The sequence below is a fragment of the Pimephales promelas genome, chromosome 3, assembly GCF_988280905.1.
Source record: "Pimephales promelas chromosome 3, fPimPro1.hap1.1, whole genome shotgun sequence".
Lineage (NCBI taxonomy): Eukaryota > Metazoa > Chordata > Actinopteri > Cypriniformes > Leuciscidae > Pimephales > Pimephales promelas.
This window is the reverse complement of record NC_142771.1, coordinates 24,912,217-24,929,366: the sequence shown is the minus strand read 5'-3', so window position 1 is coordinate 24,929,366 and position 17,150 is coordinate 24,912,217. Positions and strand designations below refer to the sequence as shown.

The window sequence follows — 17,150 nt, the reverse complement described above, 5'->3', positions numbered from 1 at the left end:
GAACGGCAAAATAATATACATTAATTTAATAATGAATTAAATAATTACAACGTAGCTTATATTCCTAAAGAAATCTTGAATAGCAAAAGCAAGGCAAACAAATCAATCTTTTTGAGCTACAATTAAAACTTTCTGTGTTTTTTTTTTTGTTTTTTTTTTGCACTACGAGAGGTTGATGAGATTCATTGACACATTTTCCACCATGCATATTGTACTGACTAGGAAAAACTTCACGTTTCAAACGAAACTTTTAGTCATTAGTGTTCATTTATTTTTATAGATTTTATTTTATTCTGTTCACAAGTTCAGAACTCACTACACTTTAGTGAACAGCAGATGGAGCTATAACAATCTTAAAGGTTATTTACTGAACAGTATTTATAAAGGTAACGTTACTGTTATTATTTTTTTAAAAGGGGGTATTTTTCACTATTCTTAGTGGGACATAATAGTTGATGATCACAAGATCATTCAGGCCTCTGCAGAACACTAGTGGGTGTTTCTCAGTCAGTGGGGCGTTTAAAACACAATGGGCATTTTCAACCACTTTACCCAATTTGCTCTAATCAACTGGTGGCTTGGTTTAGGGGTAAGCCTTCATGATTTTAGCAAGTCTGTTGAAAAAATGGTTGAAAAACATTTATTGTTTGGAATTGGCCACTGATTGGTAAATGCCCATTTTAGTTTTGCATGTGCACTTCTCAGTAGCACAGAATTTTTTTTTTAAGGGTTTTTTTTTTAAATCTAAATGAAAAGCATGTTCAAGCAAAATCAAGGTCAATGAGAGATTCGTTCTGCCAAGCATCACATCTTCATGTTGGGTCCGGCCTGCAGGACAATTGTCGTCTCTTGGGAAAACCCCTCTGTTCCAGATCCAGCGTTGACAACATTCTTCACACTTTGCTTTTTCTCATCCCCCTCCTCTTCCTCCTCGTCTATCACCTCTTAGGTGACTCTTCCTCCTCCACCTATTATATTGTTTCCATCCATTATTGGTATCAACGTGCACATTTTGAGTCAATTGTGATACTCTGAGTCTGAACTGACTTCTTGTATTACAGGTTAACTTTAATCATATAATTAGAAATAAGTGTAAACTATTTTGAGTCCTTGTGTGAAAAACAGTGTTGTAGTTGTGGATAACTTTGCCTGCCTGTGTTTAACGAACATAAATGCATAACTGTCGAATGTGTTTTACTTTTAGTGAGTGATAGTGTGTTTAGAGTTTTGTTAAAGCAAATTCTTTATAGAAAGAGTGATTTATTCGATAAATAGGTTTAGGCTATTGTGAATTTGGTTCATAAGAATGGGATTTAGTGCTTTACCAAATCAGAAAAAATGTAATAATCACACTACAGTTTGGTCCAATGAAAGTTATGCCAGAGAATGTTTATATATATACACTGTATATATATAATTTCAGTAAACATTTATTTTATTTCAAGAAATGAAACTGTTTTTAGTTAACTTTAATAATAACCTTTCTTAAAATTGAAGAAATATATTTTATTTAGAGATAAGCAGTTAGGGTTAGACATGTAACTCTCATAAGTCAATGAGATCGACAAATGCAAAGTAGACTTAAATGAAGTTGAGATAATAAAGTAATGCCACATCACAATTTACAATTTTTCAGACATTTTTAATTTTAAACCACAATTTAAAAAAAAAGTCAAAGAGTATATTTAATAAATTGCACCAATATTACTACTGTGATCTAAGCACCAACAAGTTCAAAGAGAGAAAAAAAGTTATTCATAATTAACAATATCAGAGTCTAGAGAGTATAGTACAAAAAGTTATATTACTAGAAATCAAACAAAAACACTTATTTTAACAACATACAACACAAAACATATGGAAGAAGGTAACAAATGTTGAAGTGGAGTGAATACTGGTCCCACGCGGAATTAAAGTCTTATTTGGACAAAAGAGAATTTCCCATTAGTAAGGCCGGTCTCTGCGCTCATGCCTGTGATCTCCCCTGAAAAACACACAACAGAAGCACTAAGATACATTTGTCACTCACTGGTGAATAGTGTATATTAAAAATCAGTTTTCTACCAATTAACATTTTAAGATGTGCAACCGTGTGAATCACGAGAGCATTCACCTTGAGTCCATCTTGCCAGGTCCGAATCCACCCCGGTCACCCCCCTTCCCTCCTCTGAAGCCCCCTCGATCACCACCACGACTGCGGAAACCACCTCGATCGAAACCGCCTCTGCCCCTGTCTCCACCAAAACCACCTACAAACATAGGTGCATTTAAGCAGCAATCCACTATCTCTAGTAACTCAGATGCTACCACAAAATCTAGTTCATTTTCACAGGAAATTTCCTCTTTACCTCCAATCGGTGACATTCCACCTCCACTTCCTTCCGGTTTGGGAGCTTTGCACTGATTACACTCGTTTCGCCATGAGAAGTTTAAATTACCACATGTTCTGCATACGTACAAGAGAAAAGCCCAGAAAATATGAATTTATCAAGCCAAGTGAAATTTTTTCTACTACAGACATTTTTGGTTTAACAAAAAATTTGCTTCAAATCAGCCTTCCAGAAAATCATAATCTTAACGTTTATTATATCTTAATGCCTTTTAGTCACATTTAGCAGTATTGGACATACTTTTCCAACTAGGGATCCATGATAATATTTACATTTTACTCCAAAATAATTTGTTAAAATTAAGTGCAAACGGATTACTTACGGATTTGAACATTTCCAGTCTCCTGCTCTTTGCTGGCCACCACTGCCATTACCTCCACCGCCATTACCACCACCACCATTGCCACCACCACCGCCATTGTTACCTGGGAAGAAACCACCACCTCTACCTCCCCCAAATCCCCCACGGCCCATTGGCCCTGCAAGAAGAGAGAGAAACCCAAGTCAGAAAAACAAAAAAGAGACTAAGAGAAAGAGAAAACCTAAAATACCTCCTCGACCACGACCACCTCTCATGCTGCCACCGCCACGTCCAAATTCAGCTCTGCGAGTGGCGAAGGACACCTTGATTGGATTTCCATTAAAATCTTTACCTGAGGGGAAACGATGAATGTGACTTGGACTGGACAGCCGCCCAAAAACTCTTGACAAAAAGACACTTGTGTGGTTCTCTTTCAACATACCATCAAACCAATCAATGGCTGCTTTTGCTGAAGGGGGGTCATCAAATGAAACAGTAGCCTCCCCTTTAAGCTTCCCTGACTCCCTGTCTGTATATAGATTTATCATGGGTAATCCTGTCTTCTTATTGATCTGTGTAAAAAAATAGATATTATGACAAGGGGAACTATAAAGATAGCTGCAGCACAATTGAACTGTTTGCTTTTCCACCTTGATGATGCCGATCTGTTTAAAGAAGTCTGCGACTGAGTCCACAGTATAGTTGTCTCCAAGACCTTGCACAAAGATGGTGTTGTTGTCAGAGTTATCCTGCTCCTGCACTGTAAGAAAAATGTGAAATTTACAATCATGTTTGAAAATCTAGTAGCTGTAGTAAGCAGTAGCCGTATACTTACTATTTGGCCCACCCGCTCCATGATCCCTGGGCCCTTTGAAGTGAAAGGAACAGTTATTAATATTACGCATGTGCACAAACACACAATTTACAAACATTATTACTCATTCGTAATCCTTTGACTTTTCTTTAATGGGGTCATATACATCTGTACAATCAATTATAGTTTATGCTCCAGATACAGAAAGCAGAACCTGATTGAAATCAAATCTGTAGCAGCATATTTGACTAAATGAGAGTGCCAAGCACCAACCAACACTATCTGAACATTGTTTCTTATCAACCAACTCGATTTCAGAATTGACGAAACTGGCCAAGGCCATGGACTCAATTAGTAGAATCTGTAGCCTGAAGTATCCTCATACGTAAACCGAAATACATGTCGGACAACTTCATGTACTTGCTTTTATATCACAAATCTTTCACTTTCTGGAAAGCTGCAAACCATCTGATTCAAACCCCTGCAAAATCATCCGACCATACGTTTACAGTCTGCTTTGCAATGAGCGGCTGTTGGGTCTTTTGTTGTTGTTGGTTTTTGTCTTCTCATTGGTTGTATGTAAAACATGCATAGCTAATAAGGACAACTTTTAACTCAATTCCACCTTGCAACCAGTCACGTCATTCACCTTTTTTATTAAGAACCCAGTAACTCCATTAGCACTGAACACCACAGCAATCTGTGACATTATGCCCCATTACATCAGTGACAATATGTTCATAGGCCACGTGATAAGGTTCTCATTCTCCATCCCACAAAAGATGATTTCCAAACAGCCAATATCTCAGACACTGCTCAATGCTTTTTGTCTGAGTGAATCTAGACATTGGATTTCCCAGCATAAGCATTTTCCACTTTTATTCAACCACAATAATTTAGATAAACATTAGAATGATTACCAACACCACTTTAAAAGAGATTACGATGATCAATGATGAATCAGTCTAATCAAAAGAATAATATTGAAACCCAAATGGCATTCTTTCAGCATTAGTAAATATGACCATGACTCACTTTATTAAACAGACGTTCCTCAACCCTAAAGCGTAACAGCCTTTAAGACCACCTTTAAGTTCACACTACATCATCTTCAGAAAATATTTCTTCCACATGAAACCCATGACCACTTTTACTGGATCTGGCTTCATATCAAATTGTGTTTGAGCTAGCCAGATAAGCAAGTCTTGACCACCTGTTATACCTTTAGATTCCTTTTGAGGTAGTTACCAGTTAGAAACAGTGTAGTGAACACAAGCATGTTGGTTTCCGGCTGGTGCTGACATGGTTAAACAATTATGAACATGATATTCATATTGCAAACTGTGTGATACTTTGTGGGGAAAAAAACAGATGAGTAATTTAAATCCTTCCATCTCCAGGCCCCCATTTCTGTTATTTTCAATAACTTTTTCATGTACTTTTTTGTGCGTAGAGTTATTCCATTATGACCTTCATCAGACCAGTACAACTCTAAAACCACCGAACACAAATTAATTTGAACAACCAGAACAAAAGAATCCAGCTGTTTGCCATTAGAAACCTTTTGAACACCAAAAGTGCTCGGAGTATAAAACGGGTGCTCCAAAAAGGGAAATTCCACACAAAAAAAAAAAACACATATTGGAATAGTCACGGTAAATTCCAATAACATTTTTTTTTAAAAAATGACCAAAAATGAAAACCAGTAAAAGGTACAGGAATTTTTTGAATATTTTGAATGTTCAACCTTCTCCCAGACATTTGAAGACATGTCGTCCCACACTGTACAGCTGATAAAGGTATGTGCATATCGCCGTTACTGTCCAGCCACTAAAAAACAATACTGCCACAAGCATTGAATTATTTTTTTTAACCACAACTGACTTTATTGCACATCAGCTGGAGCACGGTGCGAGGGTCGCGCGATTTATTCCCAGGAAGTTCATACTGATAAACAAAATGAGTGCATTGTAAGCTGCTTTTTGATTAAACCGTCTGATTAATGCATTAATATTAAAAAAAAAACAAAAAAAGATTGTGGACTTTCAGATATACCTGCCCAAACACGTATTAACAACCTTTTTTTCATGTTTTAGTGTCTGATCAAGAGATTCTCCTTCATTTCAAATTCCAGATCTCCAATTCCAGTAATCGCCTGTGAAAATCCATGTAAAATAAATTAATAAAAATCTCATTTTAAATTCTGAAAATTACATTGTACCTTCTCTTTTGTGTAGTGACACTAATAAGAGAACGTATTTGTTGAAAAATTGCACTTACAGGGATAATTCACCCAAAACTTTTCTCTTATGTCGTCCATTGAGATTTGGAACTACATAAGACGAGTCGGACGACAGAATTTTAATTTTTTTTTTGGTGAACGATAAGGTACGATCCCATAAGGTCTTTTACTATAACGGTTTACAGATGACTTTTTTTCTACCTTAACCATGCATAATGAGAAAGCTGTTGCTAAATGTATTAAAGCGTAGTTGTTTACCACTTATATTTACCACACACACAAGTTGGTTATCGCATTCATTTCAATGTATTCTTTTAAAAATATAACGCAAATTTCTATGTGACATGACCAGACACCCACTCCTCCCTCTTAGACCAGGCTCTCTTTAAACCCCTGAAGTTCCTTGTTTGAAGAGTTTGTCACTTACCACCAAACTTATTGAATCCTCCACGATCGCCCATTCTGACGGAGAAGGAGAGAGAAGACGAATTGAAGGTTGATGAGGGTGGTGCCCCATTTCACTGTTGAGGCTGGAAAGGGCCCACCCATCTCCATCATCCTTTCTACTAGTTCCCCGTTGCCCTCTTTCTTTTCTGCTCCCTCTCACTAGGTTCATCTTTCCTCATAACCCATAAGGGAATTTTGGAAACCCATTTGATATTCCTTCCCCAAGTCGTGCAGGCCCTCTATCATAACCATTTGGCCTATTTTGCTCAAAATAATTACCATATATTTTTTACCATGCAGCTTTGCAGTGCATTTGTGAACTCAATCATTCTTTCACCAAATCAAGTATTTTCTTTTATCAGATCGAAGGTACATCTTTAGCCCAGGACCTTCACCCATTATATACCTTACGGTATCCACGTTCTGTTTCTTTGGACAGAAACTGCATTCACTGCATTCAGTTTTGCATTTAATTAATAGACATAACTGATGTGACCACTCTCCCCCTTTTGGATTAATCCAGCTGTTCCATACTGTTTTGGGATCCTTTTAAGATTTGAAAGGATCCTTAAACTTTATTATTATTATTTATAATCACACATTCCTCGTTTATTCTCGACTAATCTTCACTTCCCCAGTTGTCTAGAGCCTGTGTTTCTGTTCTATCTTCTTCAATAGGAAAAGCCTAAATCGCTGAACCTTGTAGAAAACAGCCTAGGAGGAGATTTAAAGATTCATTAAAGCATTGCAACACACAATAATCCTGTAGGAGAGGATGGAGAAGGTTTAGAGAACAGGTGAGATCACAGCCAGATGGGATTGATCTGCTGCTTCAAATAATTATGCTAATGTAACATTTTAACTCTAACTTGCCCGAGTTTATTGTTTTGGGGGGTTTGTAAAAGACTGTATGTTCTTGAAACTGCGGATGCACCAATACTTTACTTGGCCGATACCTGCAAGACTTTCCAAGCACATTAGGATTGAATATAAACTCTTCCTGAACTGTTAACTTTGCTTAACTTTGGTGATCACCAGGGCATCTGGGGATGACAAAATGGAGCACAAGCGGAGACAAGCAAGAAGCCCCTTTCACACAGAGATTCCGGAAAATTCACAGATAATGTGACCCGGCTTTTTCCCCGGGGTTGTTTGATTTCGGTTCATTCACACTGCCAGTGATTTGTCGGGATCTGTGAGTGCGTTCACGCACAACCCGTAAAGATCCCGGAAAGACGCATGATGTCAGGATGAGACGTATAACGTATGCGTCGAAAACATGTACACGCGCATACCGTTCCACAAAGCTGGTGAACGATCTCAGCTTCAGCGTGGATGGCGAGGAGCTCCTGCTCTCTGCTTCGTTCAAGTTTGCAGACGTTTGTTCGTCCTTTCTTTGTTGATGAGGAACACAAACTTTCTTCTAAGAGCAACAGAGTAGCGCGATGGCACGAGCGGCATCAATTTGACACACCCCTTACGGCATTGGTCCTGGCTTTTGTTCACACAGTGCGCATTCTGGCAAAGTTACTAGGTCCCCAACCCGGCATCGATGCCGGTATCAATCCCAGGTCGTGTTTGCGTTCACACAGAAGGCGTACTGGCAATTTGCCAGCAATTACATGGGATCAACGCGCTGTGTGAAAGGGGCTTTATGTTCTCACTTTTGCCCATTAAAAAACATCTGACATAATAAATCCACCCAAACAAGTCAAACACCTCAACGTTAATTTTGACATTCTTGAAAATTCTAGGAAAGCATTGATAGTCATTCACAATATGCTTCATGTTTTTTAACGGCATCAGAACATTTGAATATTGTATCCAACCTGATTACTAGTATCGGTGCATCCCTACTTAAAACTACTTGCAATGCATACTAAAACATAAAAGCATTACTGAGAAAATGGGAAATCATAATGAAATCAATGTAATATACTGCTAACACTATATGTAAACAAAACGTAAATAAAACCTAAAAATGCAATGAATTATAATAATAGTAAACTCCTGTCCTGGTCACAATGTGGACGTGTGAAGGAAAACGTGATGCGATGCACTCCCATAGGCAACTAGTAAAATTATCAACTTTTTGCAAAAAAACAAAAAACACCTGGTCATTCATTGCAACTTCTGATTAGTTTCTGTTCAATATTAAGTGAACCGTTGGCTGGTTCCATCTTGTGAAGGGTGTAGACACGGATATATTCAGCACACTGGCACCGACTTAACATCACGCATCATTTTAGGTAAATACATGAATATGAGGATCACCAATAAATCATACACCTGACCATTCTGGCTCCTGATTTGACACGTTTTCTGTTTACAGTTTCACTTTTTGTCCATGTTGCTGTTTTAAGTAGACCGAAACTTTACACCCCAAATCAAAACACTTTATCTGTAGTTTACCGTGGTCTAGGCCACCATTTATGTTCAGCCCAGCCAGTCGATGTGGTGTAACACCTTTGGCTCTATTTTACCTTTTTACCTGAAGGTGTTATTTTTTCCCTAAATGACACACTGATGCATACATGTGGACTTTATGTGGTGAAGGAGATGGAAGAAGTGCGTGATATGACTGTTTGCTTACCCCATTCCTCCTCTGCCACGAGGTCCTCCACGACCACCTCTGTCAAACCCACTCGCTCCTCGACCTCCAAAGCCACCTCCACCTCCACGACCACGTCCACCTCTACCATCCAGGCTATATCCGCCATCCTGACCACCATAGCCTCTTCCTCCTCCATCCCCACTACTCATTGGTGGGGAATCCTGGTTGTAACCTAGGAATTAAATGCAATATATTTAATTGGAAGTACAACATTTAAGCCTTTCATTGTAATCGCTTTAAGATTTAATCGCTTTAAATTATAAAAAATTCAAGGCAAATTTAGAACATGTTTTGTTTACATTTGTCATACACATTTGTGAGGAGCGAATTGAGTTTGTGTTCGTAATGACTTGTAGTGTGTGATCTGTTAAATGTAAATGTAATCTTAATAAAATATTAAAATTGTATATCCATTTGTCATACTTTACATTATAATGTTGTGATGCCTAAATTCACTAGGAATTTCTAATAGGTTTTTAGAATTTGATTTAATAGTGAATATGGTCTGTGGTTACAATTACGTGTTTTGTTCTACAACATAAACATGAATATTTAGACCATTGAGAGACACTTTGAGACACTTTTTAAAAAAGCAAGTTGCAAACAAGTTTCTAAATATAGAAAATGCCAATTCTCTAGTCTTAGAATTAGAGACCAAAAAGCTTTATTTTCTATTACCAAGATCGTTATATAGCGAATCAAATCAAACTTCTATTATTGACTTGCTGAATGAATCTCTCAAGCTCACCTCCCTGTCCGTGCTGATTTTGTTGCCCATAGTTTTGAGGTGAAGGAGAGCAGTAATTAGAAGATTGGTTGTAAGGACCTCCTCCATGCTGAGAGGACTGGTGTTGGCCCCCGCTACCCCCGTATCCTCCGCTACTTCCATATCCTCCAGACTGACCCCCATTGCCACCATAACCACCCCCACCCTGTTGCTGTTGCTGCTGCTGACCATAGCCAGATGACTGGGAGCTGTTCCCATAGTTACTAAAACACAAAATAGGTTTAACATGTTCTTATCAATAATGCCATTTTCTGGGCATAAAAAAAACTTAGAATTTAGACACACTGACAAAAAGATTCACCAATTAAATCTCACCTGGAGACAGATGAAGTTGCAGATTGATGCTGGTTATATCCTGAGTAAGAAGACTGTTGGTTGTATCCTCCACTTTGAGCTGCTGGAGGCTGGCTGCTGTTATTGTAGCCTCCAGAGCTGTACGACTGACTGGACTGAGTATAGGCCTGAGAGGGGGGCTGAGACCCATATCCTCCTAAAAAAGATAAAGTCGGCATGAAATGGAAGTTGTGATAGTCTTTTCTTGCCTATTGTGACAGATATACTGAGTGAAACTGTTTCTTGAACAAGAAAAAAAAATGAAGGTCATGATTGGTTCATTGTGGTTTGCTACTGCTGTGATCTCATGTGAGTGATAGGTTGCCCCGCCCCAGTAAACACAACAATGTTGCCAAATCCGTAGTTTTCCCACGCAATTAGACTACTTTTACTTGTTGCCGCGGGTTGTTATTTTGAGTTTGTTGGTTTAAGCAACCCTCTCCATGGTGCAACCCTCTATTGCTCCAAGAATAGCAATGGACTGGTTTTGTTAGGCACACCTGGCAACCCTGAAACTTCATTTAAAAAGAAGTTGTTGCAATTGGTATGTGAAGTTATTGAAAGAATACGAGGTAACATGAAAACTTATACACCATTTATATTAAATACCGCATTATTCCATAAGAAAAAGAGAATTGTTCATTTTGATTTCATGTTGACTTTAACTTTCACAGCATTGGCAGTATACCTGACTGGGACTGTCCATAATTGGAGCCGTATCCACTCTGATTATAAGGAGCAGAGCTGCTCTCTGAGTTTTGGCTGTATCCTCCTAAACTCTGCTGGCTGTAGTTTTGGCCAGGGGGTTGACTGTAACTCTGGTTGGACTGTCCTCCATAGACACCATAACTGGGCACAACAAAATAAAGGTATTATTTCAATGATAATGTGAGAAGTCTTATGATAAATGCAATTTTACAATAAGACTTTGGAAATGATGCATTTAACTTACCCATGGCTTGAGGTCTGAGCATAATCTAAAGGGAAAAGACAATGTACATTATACATGGTGCTTATTTGTTTGTTTGTTTTTTAGTAATGTATACTGGCAAGATCATGAATCTGCATCTGATCAAAAGACTGCATTGTCTTTGGGAAGATAGAGTACCAGTCTGGGGATAGTTCATCCACCAACGAACATTATGTAATATAATTATTTTAGAATCGTGACATTTTCCTAACTACACAACTCGACAAGCTCCCGTTTGTTTTTAAATAAATGAGCCTTTACGATCACACAGTTCTGTAACGTTAATCGTAATGGGGGGGTTACATTTTAGTCGCTACCAGTGTGATGTACAGGATGCCTGAATGTAGATCAAACTGAATTTAAATCGAAAAAATATTCAGTATGGGCTCAGGTAAAATTAGGTCAGTAATAGAACAAACCAGCTCAAATTTAAAGAGCTGCAAACAAAATGGCGGATGCCGACATGTTCTACATTTCACCTTTTCACAAATAAAATGCATGCTCCAAATGGGTTCATTGCTTCTGTAACGCGTAAATTACATCACTTCGCCATTTGTGAGTGAACGATAAAAATGAAAATAAACTTTTGCATTAGATACTAGGTTTCGTCAAAACGTTAGCGATTAACGGTATAATAATAAGACCAATGATAATAATACGCCTAATATATACGTTGACCTATCTTACCATTTGACGCCATGATAGCGCTTGAAATCCTTTTAGAAGCTGATGCAGAAGCCCAATTTCAGCTCAGTGACCTTTGGTTGTCAACTGCGGACTCGGAGAGTGAGTGAGACTGATGACGAGTAGTGACGCTATGTTGTGTCGGTATGAGGAATGAACCTCCAGGCGGCGCAGGATCATTTCTGAGATTGGGCAATATTTCATCCATACTTTGGTATGTTCATTATAATGATTAAAAAATATTAAATTTAAATTATTTTTATCATAAAATAATGTCTTATATCTGTATAGCTACTAAGCATGTTGTCACTGAGGCACTTCATTCATTCTTACCAAAATCATTACTCTTATTACTTATTTTGTTATAAACAGAATAATTGAATGATGTATTGTGTCTACTTAAAAAGCATGTCAGAAATGTCGAAAATGGCAGCAACAGCAAAGACAGAGTTGTGCATGTAAATAATGTTGACCAGAAAGGAGAATTAAAAATATAATTTGATATGTGCCTAATGACATGGGGTATTTAGAACATTAATTATAAGTAAAAATAATGATAATGAAATTAACTTGTAAAACAAAAATCCAAGTTGAAATATTACAGAATCCCAGGAATGACTTTACACACTACAGTCAGTTATGCAAAATATTTACACACTACAGTCAGTAATGCAGCAACCACATAAAACCTACACTAAAAGAGTTTCTTTCTTCTGCTGAGCACAAAAGAAGATATTTTGAAGAATGTTTGTAACCAGACAGTTGACGGTACCCATTGTCATTCATAATATGAAAAATACGGAGGTTGATGGGTGCCATCAAACTGTCTGGTTACCAACATTCTTCAAAATGTCTTCTATTGTGTTCAACAGAAGAAACTCATACAGGTTTGGAACAACATGAGGATGAATAAATGATAACATTTTTGGATGAACTATCTTTAAAAGTGTATAATGTATGAAAAAAAAATCAAGATCAAATTGCTTTGCAATGACTATTAAGTGAAAATCATTAAAAAAAATAAAGAACAAGCAAAATAGAAAACACAGGTGACATACTAATTTAATATAAATTCTAAAATTATAAAAGTTGTTACAACATTGTATAGAATGAATGAGTGAAAGCAGTATTTGTAATGTGCAATAATATGCCTTATACAGTCAAATCAATTTGATTTTTCATTACAAATATTCAGAACAAGAAATACAAAATCATACTGAATTTATCCTATGTAGGATATTGGCATTTTAAAATGTTTTGAGATCTTGGTGACAATTACTGAAATTGCATAAAATATATCTAATACACAATAACAACAGTATACATCAACTATATAAACATGGTGCATATTACATTATTAAAAATTAATCTGCAACACCTCTTTGCATTGATTACATTTTTGCACCACAACAGCATTCAAAATCATGGGAAATCAATGCCCCACAGACAAAACTGGTGGTGTTTAAAAATGTAAGACTGTGTATAACTTGTACATTGCATCTACAATCTCCAAAAGACTACTAATGCAATAGAGAGGCCTAGAACCAGAGTTGTTTGACTTTCACTCCTCCAGGCATGACCAAAAAAGGGAGCTTCTGGAACTGTGGTGCGGATGAGGCTCGCAAAGCTTGAGACTCTGGAGTAGATACCTGGTCGGTTCTTCTGAGCACACCCAAGTCCAAAACTCACAACTCCTGCCTGAATCCACGTCCCATTGCCAACAGGACAAACCAGAGGCCCTCCAGAGTCCCCCTGAAAGAGAAAAAATTATGTTATTTAAATGGTAGGATGTCAGTGCATCACCAGCATAATAGTAGTAACATACCTGACAGGAATCCTTGCCTCCCTCCATATATCCAGCACAGATCATGTCTGATAGGACGTCAACTGTTACTAAATCAGATGACAAAATATGATACATTGATTGGCAGGAAGACTGGTCGATAATGGGCACTTCCACTTCCCGTAGCGCTCCAACTCCAGTGAGGGAGACTATTTGACAAGACAGGGAAAGCAATTTACAAAATGGAAATTATTGTAACAGACATAATGTGCAATGGGTGTAGAAGTGTAATATCTATAATGCTTTGTCCAGACATGCTTTGTTTTTGTTAGGCAGCTACATCACACATAAATTTGTTACTGACACAAAGCAGTCTTATCTCGTATCTATCATTTGTCTTTTTCATACAGCAGCGACAATGGCTACTTTGCATGAATGCTTGATAAAAGACATAAGGAAACTGTTTCTCACATTGCAGGACAATGAAAAAAAAAATCTTTTAGATCTTATGTTGCGGCTCAATTTCCATTTTAGGTTGTCAGAAATACTACTTAAACGTCATGAAATGTTGTGACCTTCTCATTTAGGGTCATGAACATACCTGCAAAGTGTCAACACTGATGTGTTGTGGAATGTGTGCAAAAAAAGTTATTACGAATCTGTTAAGAAGTTTGCCTCCTTTACCACTCACATTTCTTGGCTAACTCAATGCTGCTGCATATTTTCACAACTAAGCCATTACTTAAATGTCCATGATTGCTTCTTCTGACTTCACCTTGTCCACTAACTACCACTACTGAAATGTCCCTCCCAAGGAAACATCACATCCAGAAAACATTTGCCACATGTTTAAAGAGTAAAATCTCTGCATGTTATTTGCTGTGGTTACCCCTTATTTTCTTGTTGATGCACTTACCGCCCTCTTGAGTGTGTCCCCAGCCTGTAACGTAGCATAATGTTCCACTGTTGAAATGGAAGCCAGCATATGGCAGACACACAGGTTGAATCCTGTCTGACCAGGTGACCGGAGAGCGCAGCTGCACTAAGGCTACATCTCTGCCCTCCTGAGGACTTGAGTATCCTTCTGGAAGAACCACCCGCTGCACCTGACTGACCACCTCAAACTGGTTATAGCCATTAACAAGATGGCGTCCCATGTACAGGCGATAAGAAGACACTTCTGAGGGGCTGAGGGTAGGAGATATAGAGAACATTAACTTCTCTATAATCAACACGGGTATTGACAATACTATAAAAATACTTACTTGGGAAAGCAGTGTGCAGCAGAGAGGACCCAATTTTTTGCAATTATGGATCCACCGCAAACATGACCGTTGGCTCCCATCTGAATGTCCACTTGCCATGGCCATGCACCTGCTGATGCTTCAACTCCTCCCACAATGCGTTTACCTAGCGGAGGCCTGCCGCAGACTTACGTGAACAGGTCAGAGGAGATTTAGTGTACATACACAGTGGAGGTTTTCTTACCAGTTCACACCTGCCCTATCTCCCCTAGAGTATCATTACATCTCACTAATAAGGAGTCACACAAACAGAGGCATGAGACGCGAGTAAAAGCTGTTGCAGGTAAGATTACAAATTTAAAGAGAGAGGGAGGAGAAACTCCTTAGAATGATCTATTAAGCCTTTCAAAAATACAACCCCAAATCAGGAAAAAGTTGGGACATTTTGTAATGCAATAAAATTAAGAATCTGTTATTTGTTAACCTTATTTTTTAACTGACAAAAGTAGCCTATACAAAAGTAAATATGAACAAATCAAAATTTGTTCATATTTACAAAATACAATTATTTTGGTCAGTGAAAACATTGGAAAACATTTTTTTGTACTTTAATGAATGAACACATCACAGTCACAGATTCTTGATTTTATTGAATTTGTACAAAATGTCCCAACTTTTCTGATTTGGGGTTGTAAATAAAAATGTATTTCTGAATCCAAAGACAATTTGATATGTAATGTTTCAAAATTTTGGATAAAACATCTGTCAAATGCATAAATGTAAATTAAAAAGAAATGTTGTTTAGCATATTTTATTAGCCTAGAAAATTAAATGTAAAAATAAGCAACAAATCAATTTGTTTTAAATTATTATTAAAAGAAAAATAGGTAGTAAGGACACTTTTGTGATCATGTGACAAGAAAATATCACTAAGACCCATATAGACCCAGAAGATCATGATTTATAATATTAAATATTTTGGTCTTTTAGTAGAAAGTTATGCTTTGTTCAAATCAAATGGGGTAGCCTTAATTTTGTTTTTTAACATGATCAAGTATTTTATTACTACATTCAGACCATGTTCTTCATATATTCTTATATGAAGAACATCCTATATTCCTATACGATTTCTCTATAATCTCAGACACACTGTCACTTACCCAGAAACTGAAAAACAATTACCTTGTGCCACACACGTTGACAGCCCTATATTTTATAGGACACAAAAAGACAAATAATGAATTTAACGAATGCAGTGAATCCAATACGACAATCACTACACCATAAAAAAGACTTACCTGTTGCCATCAAGACAAGGAGCAGCTGCAAGCACGAATCAGTCATTTTATGTTCACTTGGCAGAGTATCTATGAACAATGCGTGTTTTAAAGATTAAGCTATAATAATTTGCCCTAGGAGTGACCCTTGGGCTCTAAAAAAAAATAACAAAAAACAATCAACATTGTTATCAATAGTTAAGTCCAAAAACTTACTTGTAGGCTAAATGAATGTTATGTATCGAAGATATCCCAAAAGCGGATAAAGCGCGCAAACAACAAAAAAGGCTATGAAAACTTAATTTTCAGGGAAAAAAAGAAAACAACGATTTAACCCCGAAAACACGATGACTTTAATCGCGACAAGCCACAGATTTGTGATGCCTCGTTTTACGGTATAGCCTAGCTACATTCGTAGCCTATCTTCAAACAATAATTCGCATAACATTTGAGAACAAAGATTTCGATGTAATCAAAATGTAAGAAGAGATAACCGAGCGAAAACGCAGAAATGTTCATTTGCCAGAGAATGTATGAATGTACCTGTGCGACTCTACCTGCTGCCAGCATCCAATCACAACGCGCGGTCTCAATCTCCTCCCAAATAATGAGCCCGTTGTTCTCGCCATAAAGAAGATTCACACAGTGGAGGAGAGCAGAATTCCTGCCGTTCGTGTAGAACATTTTAAGTTTTTAAAACGCAGACTTCCAGTTCAATTTACTTTTATCTTTTTTTCAAGCCACACAATAATATGTTCACTAGGCGCTATTGATTCCAGCGATAGAGGCATTTTAAATACCATAAATTCAAATTTTGCGGCATATTACTTGAAAAGTAGCCATAATAAATTTGGTTATAAACCACCACGGTTACCTTTAAATATATGCCACTCTTTATCCACAGCTACCATTTCAGTAAGAACACAAAATGCTTCATCAAATAATTTACTTTTTTATAAAAAAATATAAAACAGTTAGCTATTAACTATATATCAGTGGTATAAAAATCCCTTAAAGATTTTAAAGGGCCTTTCTTCTAGCATTTAAAGCACCCGCTTTATCATATTCATATAAACGTGTGTGTGTATATATATATACATATATATATATATATATATGGGGGGGGGGGGATCTATATAGGGATCAACTTTCACCTAAAAGCCAGACAAGAGCTGCATATGCAATAGGTAATTCTATACTGTCTAATGAATAATTCAACATAATGTTGCTTGACTTATAGTGCTTCAACATAGTGCTTTTGCCA

At 37.2% G+C, this 17,150-nt stretch overlaps 2 protein-coding genes across 3 annotated transcripts; both read right to left on the bottom strand.

Moving 5' to 3' along the window:
- Positions 1–1,627: 1,627 nt before the first annotated feature.
- Positions 1,628–11,710, bottom strand: fus (FUS RNA binding protein). Of its 2 annotated transcripts, none has more exons than XM_039686516.2 (15): positions 11,586–11,710; positions 10,881–10,905; positions 10,617–10,777; positions 9,911–10,085; positions 9,557–9,798; positions 8,788–8,980; positions 6,175–6,209; positions 3,527–3,559; positions 3,342–3,451; positions 3,134–3,263; positions 2,942–3,043; positions 2,713–2,869; positions 2,349–2,446; positions 2,114–2,249; positions 1,628–1,984 (listed from the first exon to the last, which is right to left on the bottom strand). In XM_039686516.2, exons 1-15 carry the CDS (start codon positions 11,596–11,598, stop codon positions 1,945–1,947), a joined length of 1,650 nt encoding a protein of 549 aa, XP_039542450.2. In that variant the 5' UTR covers positions 11,599–11,710; the 3' UTR covers positions 1,628–1,944. The 2 variants fall into 2 exon arrangements, with proteins under 2 accessions (XP_039542450.2, XP_039542451.2); XM_039686517.2 differs by having other exon boundaries at positions 1,788–1,984; positions 2,960–3,043.
- A 916-nt stretch (positions 11,711–12,626) lies between these two features.
- Positions 12,627–17,118, bottom strand: LOC120489778 (serine protease 33). Its single transcript, XM_089128574.1, has 7 exons — positions 16,430–17,118; positions 15,908–15,976; positions 15,792–15,815; positions 14,631–14,796; positions 14,282–14,553; positions 13,408–13,574; positions 12,627–13,334 (listed from the first exon to the last, which is right to left on the bottom strand). Exons 2-7 carry the CDS (start codon positions 15,951–15,953, stop codon positions 13,083–13,085), a joined length of 927 nt encoding a protein of 308 aa, XP_088984700.1. The 5' UTR covers positions 15,954–15,976; positions 16,430–17,118; the 3' UTR covers positions 12,627–13,082.
- Between the last annotated feature and the right edge of the window lie 32 nt (positions 17,119–17,150).